Source organism: Octopus bimaculoides, chromosome 5, assembly GCF_001194135.2.
Source record: "Octopus bimaculoides isolate UCB-OBI-ISO-001 chromosome 5, ASM119413v2, whole genome shotgun sequence".
NCBI lineage: Eukaryota > Metazoa > Mollusca > Cephalopoda > Octopoda > Octopodidae > Octopus > Octopus bimaculoides.
Window position 1 is genome coordinate 93,061,896 of NC_068985.1, and position 19,797 is coordinate 93,081,692.

Consider the following 19,797-nt stretch of genomic DNA (forward strand, 5'->3'; position numbering starts at 1 on the left):
GTAGGAACTTCAAAGCCTCCATCTCAACACCTTGCCATTTTAAATAAAAAAAAAAAAAGAGAGTTACACTGGACAACTGAATTCCTGATGTAAAAAAAAAAAAATGGGTGGCCATAGGCCAAGGCTGATGTAGATCTAAACATCATCTGATGTCCACAAAGTAGTTTAGTAAATCTGTGTTGCCATAGTAATTAATAATAATATACTGATTTATTGGTCTTTATATTTGAAAAAACATTCCTTTGGACTTTTAATGAATCAGTTTTTGTGCAGTATTGGAGAAATTTGTTTACCACGTTAAGTATAACAATATCTCAGCTGTCACTGTTAAAATTGCCAGATCAGTTTTGTTATGAGGTAATTAATTCACAAAGATGAAAATTTAGAAATAACAATAAATACTTTTAACAAAGACTAAATAACAATACTTAACAAAAGGTTAGACATTAAACTAATCGAAGCTTTAGGTCTTGTCTTCACATCTACCGGCTCCTGATTCCAGAATCCTTTGGAGACCAGCAGTTACAGGGGTTCAATATAATACTGGACAAATGTGCTAAATAATGGACACTTTTAAACCCATGTTGATAAAACTTACAAGTACAAAATACTTTTAATACCCATTTTCTTATTTCTACTGGAACATTATATAAATTTCACAAATATACAACTATGTCACCATTGAAAAATTTAGTCTTTTACTCAAAGTTAGTCTGATCTCAACATAAGATGGTAAAGCCACAACAAGATGCTATTATAGAAACTGTTGAAATGTATCCATAAATATGTTGGATAAGTATATTTAATTTTTACTGTTCCAATTACAGCACTGTATTTTTTGTGGTGCAGAATATAAATTTATTTGAACAATAATTTAAAACAAAAAAAGTATTTTTGTTGCTTTGAAATTTACCTTACCTTTTTCAAATTTTATTTCTCCTGTGAATATTTATTTCCTTTTATTAATATAATTGGGTATTTTTTTTAAACAAAGTTGCCAGAGTTTTTATTTATTTATTTATTATGTATTATAAAAGGCAGTGAAATGGCAGAATCTTCAGCAAGTCCAACAAAATGTCTAACTGCATTTCGTCTGTCTCTACACTCTGAGTTCAAATTCCACTCAAGTCAGCTTTGCCTTTCATCCGTTCAGGGTGAATGGAATAAGTGCCTGTTAAATACTGGGGTTGATGTAATCAGCTAGACCCTCCCCTAACAAGTTTCAGGCCTTGTATTTATAGTAGAAAATACGATTATTATTGCTGTTGTTGTTATTGTTTCTATTAATTGGTCAAGCTGACAGAATCATTAGCATGCTGGACAAATGCTTTGTGGCATTTTATCTGTCTTTATGCTCTGAGTTCAAATTCCACTGAGGTCGACTTTGCCTTTCATCCTTTCAAGGGTTGATAAATTAAGTACCAGCTGCACACTGGGATTGATGTAATCGACTTGCACCCTTCCCCAAAATTCCTGGCCTTATGTCAAAATTTGAAACCATTCTTACTGATACTACTACTACTACTATTATTATTCAGTAGTTTTATTTTTATAGCATGCTTTCCTTGCACTACCGAGTGCAGCTCTGTGCGCCTTGGGTATGAGCTGTGGTTTGCTGTGATGCTTTTATGGTTACTGTATTGAAAGTGTTTTGCGTAGGATGTGTGCAGTGCCCAATAGTGCAATTTTCTGTATGTTATATATACTTGTAAGTCCTGGTGTTTTTGTTACGTATTTGTCTGAATATTTTTTTTCTAATATTTTTTTATTATTATTATTATTATTATTATTATTTATTATTATTATTTTCTTTTTCTCCGACAGGGAAGTGCTGAACTTAAGAATTCTGATAAATACAACATAAAAGGCACAAAAGATGGGGATGTGTATTATACAAGTTTACTTGAAATTTCCAATGTTACAAAAGAAGACTATGGCAAATATTTGTGTAAGGCTAAAAATGTTGAAGGATCTGCTGAATCAGAGATATTATTGGATGGTACAAGTGAGTTATACTGCCTGCTCTTGCCACTGTTGATGTGTGCTTCCACTCCTTGCAAAAATAACGGACCAGTTGGCTTTTTGCACTTTTTTTTCTATTTTTCATCTTGTTGGTAGTAAAACAAATTAACTTTAGTAAATTTTATTTCTTTTAGAAGTAGCACCATTTAGCGATGGTTGTTGTTTTTTTTTTATTGTTTAAATTTTAAAATATTTCTTTTGTTAATTAAATCAAAATTTAATAACCACTTGTGTGAATTTGTTTCTAATTTTTTTCCCCCTCCTTTTTTCTCTTTCACTTCCCATACTAACATTGCACATAAGTGTATTCCATATTTTGCAAATTTAACCATCGAGGTTCTTCAATATAATCAATATAAATATACATTAATTCAAGGTGGCTAGATGCCACTAAAACTGCATCTACTGAACAGCAATATTAATATTTATAGCCAATTGCCTTATCTAAAATAACATTACTGTATTGATATTATTTGATAATCTGCTAAAAATGTTGTTGCTGCTAGCCAAGATTTTAATCAATAATTCAGTACAGTCTTTCTATTAGAGAATAATTGATTTCTCTCTCAACTTTTTCTGTTCATTTATTAAAAAAAAATAAATTAAAGTACATTTTTAACTGATATGATTTCATTTTGTTAATATATTAAATAGCAGTAAAATAATCTCATTATATTACAACATTTTCAAATTGTGCATTTCTTTCTATTAACTCCTAGGTAAACCTGATCCACCATACAACATAAAGTTTGTCAATGCCACACACAACAGTCTAACTCTCACTTGGCAGCCAGGTTTCAATGGAGGCATGACACAGTCCTTTCGGGTTCGTTATCGGCCAAAAGGAACAACGAACTACAAATATGTTGATGTTGGCCCTGGATCAAATGTCTATTTGCTTACTGGTAAGTTGAAATTTTACAGTATCAAGACAACTATTTCATTATTTGTTCTGTGAACAATGCGGTGACCTGGCAGAAACGGTAGCATGCCGGGCAAAATGTTTAGCAGTATTTTGTCTCTCTTCACATTCTGAGTTCAAATTCCGCCGAGGTCAACTTTGCCTTTTGTCCTTTCGGGGTTGATAAATTAAGTACCAGTTGCATACTGGGGTCAATGTAATTGACTGGCCCTCTCTCCAAAAATATCAGGCCTTGTGCCTTCAGTAGAAAAGAAACATTAGCACACGAGGCAAAATGCTTAGCGGTATTTTGTCTCTCTTTACATTTTGAGTTCAAATTCCGCTGAGTTCAACTTTCGGGGTCGATAAATTAAGCACCAGTTGTGTACTGGGGTCGATCTAATTGACTGGTCCCCTCCCCACAAAATTTCAGGCCTTGTGCCTAGACTAGAAAAGATTATTTGTTCTGTGAATCAAAGTTCTTTATATTCAATATAATTATACAAATGTCATCTTCAGTCGATATTCTTCAGGTAGCTACAAAACTTATTTTCTTTGAATCTATTCTCAAATCATTTGACTGCGAGGTACTTAGTTTTTTTTTTCACCTGCTTAGAATGTAACACTGACAATCAGCACACTCTGTAGATTGGTAGTACTAGTGGGCATCAGAAAAAAGGAACCCAGTACACTCTGTTAAGTGATTGATATTAAGAAAGGAATCCAGGCATAGAAACTACACCAAATATGACATTCACACTTAAAGCAGCCCTGTAGATCACCAGTTCCTTGTCAAAGCTGTCCTACTCATGCCAGCATGGAAAGCAGATGTTAAAAGATGATGATGATGATATATTCAACCTTATTCCTAGATTAGTGTTTAAGTTGGGCATCCAGCTATAGAAACTAAATCAAAATGAAATGCTAGCAAAACAAGGTTCCCTTGACCCATCTAAGTAAGCAAGCTCATCCAACTGATAAGTGCATCAACAAGGGATGTAAAATGATGATGATGATGGTGATGATGATAATTTCAGCCTTAAAATTCCCCAAAGTTTTATTAAAGTTATCGATATTCAATAATATACGAAGTTTTCTGTTTGGGTAATTAACATAGTTGTTAATGAGCTAATGTTTGTTCCATCTTCACTTCAGTTTAGCGTTTTGTAATTTAATACAATCTGGATGTTGCATATTAACATATGTATCACTAGATAATAAATAGATCTGTATATAAACTTATAAATTGAATATTATTTTGATAATGGAAATATTTAAAGCTTATTGGCTAGACAGATGAGAATAAGTCAGACGTATAGATTTTGTTATATAAGATTTATTTCTTTTAAAAATTTTGTCTGTGGCAAAAACAAAAATAAGAGCAATAAATTCTAGTTATTGTTATGCTGTTTTTTTTTACCCTTTTGGCTTGTTCTCTTAGAGATATGCTTGTTCTTCATTTTTTTAACATATTTTTCTGCTTGGTTCATCCAGCTGTAATGATTTTCCTGTTATGTTTCTGAAATTACGCGACAGTTATCCTGTATGCTTTGTCATCATCATCATCATCAACTGTCAACTTTTCTATGTAAGAATGGAAATGAACTACACTGCTTGAATGACCGGGATGTTTGTTTACAACCATCATGTTGATGTCAAGAGAAGGGAATACACAAATATACATACATACACACATAGGCATGGCAGGCTTCTTCTCTAGTTTGTCTACCAAATACACTCACAAGGCTTTTTTTTATATGCTCGTGGCTATAGTAGAAGACGCTTGCCTAAGGTGCCATACAGTTGATCTGAAATCAGGATCACATGGTTAGGAAACAAGCTTCTTAACCACACCAACACATAGTTATTCACAAACACACATGTATACACATTCTTACTTCTATTCTCTTTTACTCTTTTACTCTGTTTAACTTTCTTAACTTTCATATTTATGGATTTCTTTTTCCCCGCTAGAATTCTAAGTGACAAACCAAAGTGACGATGGCTTTATTATACTAGAAAGTTGATCAATATTTGCCAAAGCCTAACTGGTATCCTGAGCCATCATTAACTTCTAAAGATAGTCACATCTAAAAGGCTTCAAAATATCATAAACAATAATGAAAGCATTTGGATGCATTCCATCAAAAGTGTTTAACATTATAATCTATTTGAAATTGGTATGGTTATCACTTCTTGACACCTTCAGGTAGTGTAAACTATACAAATTATAATTGCCATATTTTATTATCAGATCTAAATACACAATTAAACTACTATTTGTGTTAATTGTTATAGTTTTCCTTATTAATAGCTATGTCATATTAGTATTCAATGAAAATTGTCAGTGTCCCCCAATGTAATTGAATTCTTGCCACATTATATTAGATATTGGCCAGAACATAAATTTCTAAGAAATAATGCAAGGTATTGAGTTTATTTCAAGATAATCAGAGTTACTTCCCTTATTCAACTCTAATAAAATAATAAACTTTGGAAAACCTGATTAAGCTTCAGCATTTTGATTTATAGATGTCACCAATTAGTTTCAGAACAGATTCTCTCATAAGTAGCTGCAGGTATCCATAATGTTACAAAGAAGCATACACAAAAATTGATTAACCTATATGATGTTGATTATGTATGTTAGCAATTTTTGAAACATAGTCTGGTAAATTTAATAATTATATTGTTATCACTGTACAAAAGTAATTTTGAAACTAAAAAATTCTTGATCCTTTTTTAGTTACTTTGTTTCCTCATCAAAATATTTCTTTTATTTCTTGTTCAGAATTTGTCAAAATGAACTATTTTGTAAAAATTTCTTTTTTATTTTCTTTTCCAATAAATTCATTCTATGAATTTTCTAAATATTTTTAATAGGTCTACAAAAAGGGAAAGAATATGAAATAACTATGCTTGCATTCAATAAACTTGGAGAAAGCAAATACCAAAGGAAAGAATTCATAGCAAAAACTTCTAGTAAGTACTTTGAAAGTTACCAAAATTGTTAGAAATTTAATATTATTTACCATATTTATTTGTGCTGCAGGAAATTTAATACCAAACATGAGGTCATAATTCTGGGTTGCAATTACATTTAGAAGTAAAAAGTAGATAAGAGGATAAAATATATCACTGAATTTTAGGTCTAAAAAAAACACCTGCGCATGGTGTGTGTGTGTGGGGGGGGGCGGTTCTTGTGATATTTGAAATCACATTGTACTGAAGTAAATACAGTATGCGTTTTGTAGGGGATATATTGAGTTTATTATAGGTATTGATTTTGATCAATAAGAAAGAAAGATGTCTTTTTTTTTTTCTAATATTTCTGATGACAAGCTGTAAAGGATTATTAAACGTTATGGTACCTAAACCATGTGAAAAAAAATTTCCATCATAGATTTAAAGTTATAGTTTGTGGTTTTTCTATGTAAATGTAATTAAATGCACTCTTGAAATGTAGGTTGTTGAGAAGAAAGCATAGAGCTGTTAGTTTCAGTTAGTATTCTTATATAACGGTGCTTAATAATTTAGATGTATACAGGGTGTAAATTAATTCTTTCATTATCCAGCAGGCTCAAGATATTGTACAGTTGGTCATTCCTAAACAAGATAAATATAGGTGGAGTTATGTTCTGTATTTATAGGTCTGTATTGTGTGCTATTTTAGATGTAATCAGTTTTTTTTTTCTTTTATATACTTACATGTCTTCTGGGTTTATTTGAATTGAGTGCTATTTGTAAATTTGTGCATTTGCATAAACTGTCATGGCAAATCTTCTTTACCGTTAGTGGTTGCAAAACATAATATTTACTATGCAGCTTGTTATTCTGTTTTAAAATTTTCCTCATTACTACTTTTGCCGATCAACAGCAAGAGTTTGTTATTTAACTTAGTATACTCTGTCTAACTCATGATTATTTTATGCTCACATTAACTTGCATCTAGTTTTGCATTCTATCTCAAATATTTTACAAATGTTGTTTGAAGCAGTAATGTTTGTCGTTTTTCAGAAGAAATGAAAAATAGCTACATTTTGCTTAGCAAAGTTCAGGAAAAAGTATTTCTACTAGATAGGGAAAAAAATCTTCACTATGTCATTATTCAACATCTTTCTTGTCAAAAGGAATTCTTTTTTTTTTTTTTTGGCGCTGGTAGACCTAAATTTCACAGCAGTTTTCAATCATGAAAACTTAATGAAAAACTTGTAATATCATGAAAACTTTGGAGCCAACTGAGAAAAATGGTTTTCTTTTTTCTAACACTATTTGAAAACATTCTTATTATGGGCTATGAACACTAGATTTTATAGACATCATCAGACTCATGTGTAAACTGTACAGTTTTAGTTTCATTTAAATCGTTAAAACTCTCTGGGCATAAATATTTCCAATCTATTTGAAATAAATCAATTTTACATTGTATTTCTAGCTCTGCTACTCTTCCTCCCACAAACCATCCAAATAATATTAAAGTTTTCTTGAAGAAATATAGCCTAAAAGCCCAGGAGTTATTTATCAATTTATTTTGGTGTATTTCACTTGGAAACAACAAATATATAAAAGTTTTAATATGTATTTATTTATTTATTTCATGTGTGTATTTATTTTTATTTTGTGGTTTTTATTTGTTGTTGAAGTTGAAAATCTATTGAAAGTTCATAGGTATTTGGCAAAAATTATAGAGAAGAAATGAATATAGATGAAATGAGGTCCAAAAGTTGAAAGTCACTTCTAAATAATATTTGTTTGATAAAGATATATCTTGGAAAGCTTGACTTGACAAGTAATGGCCTATGCTGGCTCTGAAGATTAATTATAGAAAGGGGAAACAAGAATGTGCTGCCTCTTGAGGAGGACAAAAATGGTAAAAATATTCAGCAATAAACAAATCAAAAATTTGGAGGTGGAGAAATCAATAAAAGGTAGGAGTGGAAAGAGAAAAATTGATATCACCAAGTCTCTGACAATGAGGGTCATCTAATGTTTGGAAATCTTGCTTAAATCTAATGCTATATCTTATAAAGGAAAGCCAGTTGATGATATAACAAAGAGGCTCCTCTCTAACCTTGTCTATCGATCATGACATTCACAAGAAGATTTCGTCTCAGATATCTACCAGTCCCTGAAGTTATTGGATGATGAGGCAATTGGTTGCGGCACAGTGATAACAATCTACACACACACAAGCATGCAATATCAATATATCATGTTTGTATGTGTGTACAAAAGAGCATTTGTACACATATGTATGTAACTGTACTTGTATGCATGCATGTATGTATACATGCTCACAAGTACGTGTGTGGAAGTGTGAGTGAGTATAACTTACATGAATATCGCTTCAATTGATACTTGTCTTTGTTTTGTAGCTGTAAATGTATTAATAATTTCCAATATATAAATATATGGTAAAAAAATAAAATCAGATTCCCTATCTCCCTCTGATCAATTTTATTTTACTTTTTTCTTTATTTCTCTTTCAATTTACATTTTATGCACATTTTTAGGTGATATTTCTTTCTGTTGTTGAGTCTGCTTAAGCGGGCTCCCTATTAATCGTACATTATTATTATTATTTATAACAATTTTATTTTTTAGTAAAGAAGAAAATTGATATATTCAATAAATAATTTTAAGATTAAGGTTGGCTCATCAAGGCTTTTTTTTTTCTCTCCTTCAAACCCCACCATTTAAAATTAAGCCATTGTTTTTTTTTATTGTAAGTTTGAAAATTGATAACATTTATCTTCGTTTATTATTACATCGTTTATAATTTATAGCAAAACATTAACTTGTTCAACACAGATTGAATAATGTTGACATGATTTATTTTTCTATCTACATGTCTGGGGAAAAAAGGCACTGAGAGATTAATATGCATTGCTGAAATAGCTGGGAATTCCATAGTGCCTCTTAAAATGGAGGATTGTATACAATATTTGGCATGGTATTTTTAGAGAAAATTTGTAGAGGTGAAGTAGTGCAGAGGAGGGGGTTGCAAAGGGTGATTGTTGTAATTTAGGATATAGTCAAGGCTGACTAGGCTAACCCATGTTCAAATGGATATCTCAAGGATTTCTCTTTTTTTTTTTTTTTTCCAGACTCAGTAGATGAGGACCACATTGTACAATGTGTCTTTATTGTAAGGTGGTAGAGTGTAATTCAAGATCATTGTTGAATGAATAGCCTGATGATGAAAGGCATTCCTCTCCTGACCATTCCATCCTTAGCATATGAAAGATTACATAATCCAATATGTTCTTCCTCTTGGCTGCTATTTTTAGCAGATTAAATAATCACATAGAGCAGATATTCACATTTAAATCTGCCAGAATGGATTCAGAATGAATATGTACATTATTGTATAGATCAGTTTCCAACCTGGGGTCCATGGACCCTTGGTGGTCCACAAAGGTAATACAGGGCTCTGTGAACTAAATTCAAAATTTCATATATATATATATATATATATATATATATATATATATACAGACACACACACACACACACAGACACACAGTTGACCAAAAGTCACCCAACAGTAAATTAAAATTTCGTAAATACTTAGTATTCAATTTTTTTATTCATTTGGAGAAATAGTGTCGCTCAAGAAGGATTTCAGTTTGAACAAGTTTCATAATGTTTCATATTTAGATGCTTTTATTAAATTCATTCAGTTTTTAAACATAAATAAATCTTGGGATTAAATGGTTTTGATTTACTATCAGGTAACGTTTGGTCATCCCTGTATATAAATATATATAAGGATAAACATATTAAAAGGGGTCCATGGGCGAACTCATTTAAATAAAAGGGTTGGGAATGACTGTTGGGAACCACTGCTGTAGATTTTCAATGTTGTATGCATTCGAAAGACATCAGCAATTTCTTTGTTGGTTCCTTATAAACATTGAAATGGTATTCTTGTTAGATTCATGGATCTGGCGTGAGACACACAGTGAGGATAAAACACTATGGGGTCTCAAAGTGCCTTCACATTATTGTAAACACACATGGTGTAAAGCAAGAAGGTGTTCTCCAATAATGAAGAGCAACAACGATCAGATTGTCTTATCCCAGTCTGCCAGAAAATATCAAGAATGAATATGTATGTTATTGAACTCTGAAATGTTGTTCTTTGAATGCTAAGTATTAGTCAAATTGATCAGTTTTAAATTCAAGCTCTGTCACTTATACCTGTGTTGTTATTTTTATTTCTTTTTTTTTTTTAGATTTAAACCCACCTGAGGAGCATGATGCAGCACCGCCTCAAGATTCCGATGATATGCCACTCATAATAATTCTTGTTGTTTGCATCGTTGGCATCTTCCTTTTAGCACTTAACATTGGTCTCATCATGTTCTTTATCCGCAGGAAAAGGAAACGCCTAGAAAGTAAGTTACTCTTCCTCCCCTTCCTCCTCTCAATTGCCATTCTGTGACTGTTAGCTTATTTTTCTGGAACAGATGTTAGGTTTCTCATGTTTATAAAATTATGGAATTAGAAGATATGATCTATCTAGTTTATTAATGTTTTCTTCACAATAACATACTTCAATTCAATGACAACGAGTGATTCTCACACAGTCATTGGGAATATTTAATGAGGTTGCAAAATATCTCTATTTCTCTTTTTTACTTTAGCTGTGAAATTACTATTTCATAATTTATTACCTTTATACTATGCAGTGAAAGTGTTTAAACACAAAGTTGCTGTCATTTATTCTGTCTTGTTTTCTTCCTTCTGTCTTAAAAATGTTGAACTATGTCAGCTTTTAGACATTTGAATCTAATGTTATCTAATTATTGAATAGTTAAAATATCTTGCTTTGATTGCTTAGGTAACTTGAAATTTAATCACTGTTTAAACCAAATCATCAATTTTAATTCACTGATTCCTGTTTCTGTCGCTTTGCTATTTGTAAAATCTTAAAGTAGATGTTTAGAAAAGACAATTGCAGAAATGACTAAAAGCTCGTTATTTTGGTATAGATTACCAAATGTTGTAAGAATAGTGACTGTAATTACTATACTGCGTCAGACCACGTGGTTATGATTTCAAATTTTACTTAAAGCACTATTATGCTCCTGGGTAAAGCACATAATTCTGTTTCAAGTTTTTGACTGATAAAAGCTTGCATTTCTACTTCACAAATTAAATGGTTAACAGTGGAAATGGCTTCCAGCTATTGAAACAATTACTCCAATTCTGTGCAAATACACCAATTAATTTTTAAAAAAGCATCTCTAACTAATGTTAGCATGATAAGAGTAAAGATGAGACAGTCATGAATCAGTTAATCTAAATTACATTTCAAATAAGATTGTATTCTGAAAATATATTTGTAAAGATTTGTGAATTGATGCATGAAGCAGTGATTGAGAGTGATCAAAGTTGTTAACTAGTTCAAGTATGTTTAAGAGATATTTAAAGGTTTTTCACTTTAAAGTTTGTCACGGAGAGAGTGGTGGGAGCCAGAATTTGTTTTTTTACCCTGTGACAAACTTCTGCAAAATGATTTTATAAGTTCAAATATCTCTCAGACATATTTTAACTGGTACCGAGTTTATGTATAAATGTATTTTGAATATTGGTTTTAAGTGATAATCTTTAAGTTTTCCATCTACTTGTCTTATTGTATAATTAGGAGTGCCTTAGTTCACGTATTTATGCCGAAGAATTTCAATAAATGCTAAACTCTAGTTGACCACACCGAAATTTTAATCTTTGTTTAAAAGCTGTCTTACTAAATCTAAGCCAAAGCAAACAAATTATTTCTCTCTGTCCTCCCATAGCTTTCCACTCTCTGCTTTCAAACCTGCATTACTATGCAAATCACCTGAACTCTCTTGGCTATTAACTGATATTTTACAAACTTAACACAATTGTAGTTTATCTTGTTCTCTCTTAGTATTCATGTGATCAATTATAATAATAATAATAATAATAATAATAATAATAATAATAATATCTTTCATTGTTATTCCCTTGAATATTTTCTTACTTAACTGTCATCTCTTAATATCTTAAATATAGAATAAATCAAGCAACAATGAATTCTCCTTGGATATTTACAATATAGGCTATTCCCGTTTTGTCCTTTATAATATTGGAAAGTGCGCACATATACTCACATCCACACGAATTAAAATAATTGTTTATATTGTGAGAAATAAAGCTTTATGACTATTAAAATAAAGGTTAATATTGGACAATGTTAGAGTTTATTGAAAATTAAATCTTTTGATTTTTCACAAAGATCTTTTACATTTTTAGATCTATCACTCTTTGCCTATCGGTACCGAAGCAATAAGCTAACTCCCCAATGAGCAGTTAGTTTAATCTTTCACTATAAAATCATAATAGTTTAGTCAGGAAAAATAACAATCAGCAAAATGCCATAAAATGTTTAAAATCTATATAAATCTGATTTTCTGATTGAAACAACAAGCCCATGCTCATTTAGATACATAGCTAGGTAGCATGGCAAATAACACATGAGAATTAGCTTGGAAAATTACCATTTTGGAATATTTAATTTTTATTATTTATTCTTTATCATATTGTATTGAAACCGTTAACACCAAATTGGCTTAATATTACCTAAAATTCTTTTTACTGCATAAATTGATAATTTAAATTTTTGAATGAAGATATATAAAACATTTTTTTTTTTTTGGTATTTGTTTCTGAGTCTTTCTTATGTGTGAGATTTCTTTTTTCTTTCTTCCTTTTTTTTTGTTGCTTTTTTTCTGATTTTATTTCTTATAAACAGTAAAATAAAATGAGCATCAAATGTTATTTTCAGTTGCAGATCAGTGGTTCTTATACATTATATTCTTCTTAGTTTATTTTTTCCTGTTTTCTTGTACTCTCATATGTATTACATATATAACAAAGCACAAGTGTACACACACACACACACACACACACACACACACACACTTTTACATATCATCATTGTTTCATGTTAGCTTTCCATGCTGGCATGGGTGAAAGGACCACTTATCATTTATACATTTCACTTTTAAATTCTGTTTCTATGGCTGAATGTCCTTCCTCACAGCTGCCATTTTACAGAATGTTCTAGATACGTCCTCGACCACTCTAAAAGGCTGAAGCCTTCACACTTCAAAGAGTGCAGTGGATGCAGATTTTCCTGGCATCAACATGAGAGAGGTAACCTTTCACCCCTGCAAGACTAAAGGTTCCTCTCAGCCCTGTGTTTCTGTTTGCTTATCAACACCTTTACAGAATATTCTGGGTGAATTTAGTGTCACAAACAGTAGTGGATTTGTCCCATACTCCAAAGGTTGAAGGGTCTTGCCTCTATCCTAATGTGTTTGTTTATTGAGTGTAACCTGGCTGATGAGGGAACAAAAGATTGCAAGGTGAAACAGAGTGAAAGGGTCAAGAAAGTTGTAAAAGGGGTTGAAGTGATATCAAATAATGTAAGTGGACAAGTTGTAGTAGTGAATGATGGGATACTATATATCAGCTTGTCTGAGAAAGGGAGAGGATATAGAAGAGGTAAGTGTTAAAATGCTTCAGGATGGGTGAGTGAGTTAGGATGATTAGAATAAGAAGGGGATGTAGTATTGGAGTGATGAGAGGTCCAGGTAGATCCAAAGGTCTCCATAGTTAGATGAGAGGAACATGCTACGATGTGGAGGAGAGACTCACTGCTTTCTTTAGACAGCCAAGTTCTGTGAGAATGGTAAAGAGAGGCGTGGCAGAGACAGGAGCAATATGGGAGTGAATGGAAGATGAGTCGACACTAAATGATGCAGAAGATATTGTAGAAGGTTGAGCGATAGATGAGTACTCAGTATTCTGAGATGTATACATTGAAGGCAACTTGACCAATAGGACAGAAGGAAGAGCAATGATGTGGAATGGTTGAGGTGTATGGTAGCAGACAGTGGACAGGTGGATGTCTGACAGTACAGGAAGTGTGGATGAAGGTGAATATACTGGGAATAGTCTTATAGAGACTATACTTCTCTTAAGAGAACCTGGAAAGAAAGTGGGTGGATCTTATGTCAACAAATGGTACAATGGCGGAGAGATGAATGATAAAGATAAGGGTGGAGGGAAAGTAAGTGGGTGTCAATGTGCAGGGGAGACAGCTATAGTAGATATTACAGCGTGTATGCACGCATGCAATCTATATGACTTCCACCATTTTGTGACTTTAGATTTACCATGCCTGTACAGTTGGTGGGGTTATTTTTTCTGTGATCTGGTATTTGCCAACCTTACAAATTACCAATCAACACACCATCATCTCCTGCATGGGGTGCAGCATCTTGAGATCAGTTTTGACCACTTTTTTTCTACGTCTTTCTTGGTCTCCTTTTTCTACTGGTTCCATTCACTTTTAGTGTGCAGCATGTCTTTATACAGCCATCATCTCCCATACATATCACACACCTATATCAATACAGTCTTCTCTCTTAGCACACTAATTTGATTCCACTTACGTTCAGTTTTTCTATCAACTCATTAATCCTCTGTCATTCATGCATGCTAACATTACACATCCATCAAAACATGTTTGCTTCATTTCTTTCTAGTCTCAGTAAATCCTCTGTATTCAAGACTCATGTCTCACTCCCATGCGGCATTGCTCTTTGTACACATCATACAATTCACTCTTCACCCTAAAGAAAAATAATCTTTTTGTTCCCAGCTCTGGCCACCATGCTCTCACAATACTCACTCCCAATGCTAATTAGTTCACCTTGGTGACAGATGCTATAAACAACTACCTAGAGACCTTTCAATATTATCTATTTTGCATTTGCTCTTAGTGTATACTGTCATTGTACATCTCTCACATGCAGTCTACCTTCTCTGTCAGCCTCACTCTGATCCCTGTGCGCCTCTTGTATGTCCATAGTTTGTCAGATAGAATTCTCATTTACTTTGTTTGAACACAATGATCATGGCCATTTCCCTGGTGTCAGCAGAGCTCAATCTTCTCTCATGCTTGTTAAGTTAACTATAAGATCTGTCCTACGTTTTGCTTCTGTATCTAGAATTTCTTTTCTACATCCTCTGCTGATTCCATTATAAGAACTCGGTCATCAGCATAAAGGAGCTGCCATAGAGAGCTATTCTCAAAATCTCCAAAGACTCTATGATTTATTTATTTATCTGTGTACACTGCATCTTCATCACTATTATAACATCTACTTTCCTATGGTTGCTTGGGTTGGACGAAATTTGTTGGGGCAAATTTTCAACAGCTGGATGCTCTTTCTGTAGCCAACCCTCACCTGTTTCCAAGCCAGGTAATATCTCTGTGTGGCCAGACAAGTACTCATTCAAGATTGGCAACAAAGGACACCACCTGCATGTCAGTAACATTCATTTACAACCGTCATATTGTGTCGAGACAAGGAGACAGTAACACGCTTAGTCTGCAACTGATCTGAGGTTTCTGAGAAGAGCATGATGTCTACTGTGATTCCGAGGCTTATTAGCAACTCACCATTAACGTTGATGCTACCTTTTCAATCAGTGTCTCTGGTGATCGGTTTGAGACATGCAGTGAAGAGCTTTGAAGAGAATCCTTCCTGACTCTTACAATAGAGCTTATCATATGCAAACAAAATACATGGAGAGTCTGAAAGAGTAGCACAAGGCCACAAAGTAGTAGGAAGTGATGAAATTGAAGTGAAAGAATACATCTTCTTGAAACAGTTAGTGTATGTTGAGTCATGAATGCTGAAATCTCTCACAGAGTAAGAGGCAGGTGGAAGGTATTTGCTTCAATAAAAGATGTGCTCAAAGCACAGCTAAACAAGATACTGCTTGCCAATCTCTTTAATAGCAATGTCCTGCCTGCTCTCCTATATGTAAGTGAAACATGCACTTAAAGATAGAAGAACAATGATGAGTTCTGATACAGAGGGTCATGGAAATATTCATAGTAGAACTATTCTCCAGCTGTAGAAACTCTGCCAAATCAGATTGGAGCCTGGTGTAGCCATCTGGTTCACCAGTCCTCAGTCAAATCGTCCAACCCATTGGACTAGGTAGTGCTCGTGACTCTTTATAAGGCCTCCATGACAGGTAAGAGAGAGGGGGGAGGGTATTCTCAAACCAGAAACTTGTTTTGAATGCATCCAAATAGACACCACTAAAGGTACTTGAGATACTAAAGGGTCGTGTTAAAACGGGGTAATGGGTTAAGCCTAGTGTCCAAGTAGGTCCTGGCAACATTGGAGCTTAGAATGTGAACAGTTGGAACAGGTACTGCAAAACAACTGGTCCAGTATTCTCTCAATTTTACCAATCCATCATCTTAGATTGCTACTTTTTATTGACTCTGCAAAGATGAAATCAGTGGGATTTGAGCCTCAGAAGAGATGGAATGAAATACCATGAAGCATTGTGTCTGATGTTCTAACAACTCTGCCAATATTTCTCTGTGTGTTTCTGTCTCTAAATATGTATTCCCAACCTATTCCCTCTATCATAAGAGGAGTATCTTGCGGTGTGCTTGTTCCCTAGGGAATGCATTTAAAAAAGTAAATTTCTGAAAATTTTACCTGTATTTTAATATTTATATTTTTTCCGCTTCTTGGTGCAAGCAGTTGTGGTAATGGTGGTTGTAATAGTAGTAGTAGTAGAAAAAGAGGAAATTTTGAGCAAAATGTTTAGCATCTCATGTTCCTGAAATAGAAACCTATTGTCAGTTCTCTTGTTGTTTCATCTTTGTGAGGACTGATAAAATAATTTGCTATTATAACCGACTAAGTTTGGTCAATTATGCAAGAGAGGTGAGAAAAAAATAGTGAGATGTTGATAACTTCAAGTCATATTAACATTTTTTCTTTCGAATAGCAGCCTTCTGGAATCTGTTTTGATGTATCTCTATGATGGGTTGATCAAAGACTAGGAAAAAAAAACCTCATGGAACTAAAGCCTTATGCATTTCCACACACACAAACACATGCAGTTAATAACAGTCTTCTGAATACCTTATTGATCATTTCAGCAGTATAATTAAGGTTGACCATTCAGTCTAGTTTCTCTTTCATTTCTTTGGTGAATGAAAAATTAATATTTAGTACATTTACTCAAACGCTCAGAGACAGGGAAAATGTAATGTGTGTACGTGTGTCATTTTTATATGACATGTAAATCACCTTTTCTCTGTGTAATCCTCTACAGTCGGAAAACAAACAATTTAGTTAAACATTTGATGCAGTGTATGTGTTGATGAATGTTCATTTCATTTAGATTGCAATCTTAATCAACTGACAGCCTAAGGCTCTGGTTTTACATTACTACATTCAAGTATGTTTACTGAATTAAAATCCTCTGTGCATAGATCTCATCAAGATCAAAACTCTCAGAGCTGCCTGCGAAATTGAACCTTTTGTCAGATATAAGCTCATTATACAAGATAGAAGTTACAAATTGAAAAAAAAAAAAAAACATTGGTTCTTTAAGAAAAAAAGGAAATAAATTCATTCTAAAGGAAATTGAAATAAGATTTAACTAAGATAAATGGTCCCTATATTGTGAGAAGCTTACTTCCCAACTGTGTGGTTCTAGGTTCAGTCCCACTGCATGGCTTTTTGGGTAAGTGTCTCTACTATAAACTCAGGGCAACCAAAGTCTTGGGAGTGGATTTGGTAGACAGAAACTGAAAGAAGCTAATCATGTGTGCGTGTGTCTGCTTGCCCTCCACCACTGTTTGACAACCACTGTTGGTACATTTATGTCCCCACTTAACAGTTCAGTAAAAGACACTGATAGAATAAGTACCAGTCATAAAAAGGGGAAAAATTCCTGGGTCTATTCATTTGAGTAAAATTCTTCAAAGTAGTGTTCCAGTGTGGTGACAGTCGAATGAGAGAACCCAATAAAAGCTAAAAGTATATACATCATTTTCATCATTAAATGCAGCTGTTGTTGCCCAACATCTCAAGTCAGCCCTGACTAAACAGACCTATGGTCAAAGGCAATTCAGCTGTGACCATTCTGTCCTTTTGTACGATTAGAACCACAGTGACCAGTGTATCCTTGTTTATTTAAGGCAGTAGAGTGTAATTTAAAGAACATTCAACTGCTATTTCTTTTAAGTCAATCGACCATGTAGAGGCTTCCTCAATTACTGCTAAAAGCAGTTTTATATTCTGCTATTCTTTCTATTGCTTCTAGAGTTAGTTCAAGTAAAGCAGTATTCAAATTAGACACAAGGTTTGAAACCTGATACTCTTTCGCTAAACAACAGTCTTTGTTCAGCTTCAGTAACATGCATGTCTGATCAAGTCTCTTTGATTAGAAGGAATCCTTTTATTTGTAATACTTTATTTATTCTAGAAAGGCCTAGCAATGTATTTGCTCTGCACATTGTCCTATATTCTGAAAAGTAAGCAGCTTAGCCAAGCAGTATAATGTATTTTTCTCAAAGATACATTATTTCAGTTGTAATTCTGTTGACATTATTTTATTATTATTATTATTATTTAAAAAGAGAAGGAGGCTGGCTCAATCAGTGGTGCTTTGTCTCCTTTGAACTCTGCCATGGTCACTTTTGCTTTTCGGTTAGTTGTTTATCCCAAGGTGAGTCCTTGTCAAGCAGATTTAAGATCAGAGGTGTCTCTTTGTACACCTTTAAATGCATAGTCCTTCCTTTGACTTGAAGATTTGGTTACTATTTCTAGCAGGCTGAGTGACCATATTGAGACTCCCTCCCTGCTGAGAAGGAGCCTTCTTTGTTAAATTCTGTATCTGCTCTAATCAATAATCTTTTTCACCAAAAGTGTTGTCCTTATTCTAATTTAGAAATTAGGTAACAGATGCAATAACTAAGATAACACCACGAGCAATAAATCCTTGTTCTAGTTAAAATCACCAGCTAGTACTGATAATCGTTCACTAATAATCAAGCACCAATAATTCAAAAATACCTATAAAATTTTAAAAATTATTCTTGTTGCTATTTGCGTTTTAAAACAATTTGAATGAATTGCTATCAACAGATTCATATTCTGTTCAGAAATAGTTTGCTTGAATGCCATACCCATGAACTAAGGGCTATCTGTTGATTCTACGATGTATGTTAACATCATTAACCTATTCCAGTGTTCCAGACACAGTGAATACAGATGTGAAAATCTTAACTTAGTTCTTTGGATAATGATCTTATTAAAGAAGCCGTATTTTTTAGCCATAATTCAGCTAGTTCTGCTTGTAGAGTATACCTCAGCAGCCTTCACTTAATATAATTATTATCCAATTTACCTATGGTTTACAAATCTCTTAGTCTGTTTTTCTCTATTACACTCTATTCACTGCTCTCTATACCCAGTCAGAGCAATAATCTCATCAGTTGTAAACAATCTGCCTCTTTGTGCTGTAAACAAACTATGATGAAAGTGTTTGGCTGTAGTAAGCTTCATGGTTGGAAAACTGGAGAGAAAAAAATCCTCGCAATGATGTTGTCTGTAAGCAGACATTTGTAAACAGCCTAATTCTCCACTGACAACTTATCTTCATTTAGATTAACTGATCTAGTTTTAGTTTCATCTGATTTTAACCCAGGGATTTTGTTATACAGTGTGAGTGGATTAAACACTGATGGTTAGAATAGATAATATAATCCTTGACAATTAACCTGGAAAAAAGAAAAATTGGATCTCCGACGTTGGAGTGGCTGTGTGGTAAGTAGCTTGCTTAGCAACCACATGGTCTCGGGTTCAGTCCCACTGCGTGGCACCTTGGGCAAGTGTCTTCTACTATACCCTCGGGCCGATCAATGCCTTGTGAGTGGATTTGGTAGATGGAAACTGAAAGAAGCCCGTTGTATACAAATATATATATATATATATATATATATATATATA

General features: G+C 33.3%; 1 protein-coding gene across 11 annotated transcripts in view; it reads left to right on the plus strand.

Moving 5' to 3' along the window:
- LOC106873723 (nephrin) overlaps nucleotides 1–19,797 on the plus strand; it is a 248,522-nt gene that overhangs the window by 175,903 nt on the left and 52,822 nt on the right. For all 11 annotated transcript variants that reach the window (XR_008264131.1, XM_052967830.1, XM_014921200.2 and 8 more), the window contains exons 13-16: nucleotides 1,825–2,005; nucleotides 2,742–2,927; nucleotides 5,807–5,905; nucleotides 10,162–10,323. Coding sequence is in view for 10 of the 11 variants with exons in the window: in XM_052967830.1 (XP_052823790.1) it covers nucleotides 1,825–2,005; nucleotides 2,742–2,927; nucleotides 5,807–5,905; nucleotides 10,162–10,323 (628 nt within the window). In the remaining variant the exon portion in view is untranslated. The remainder of the gene's footprint in view (nucleotides 1–1,824; nucleotides 2,006–2,741; nucleotides 2,928–5,806; nucleotides 5,906–10,161; nucleotides 10,324–19,797) is intronic.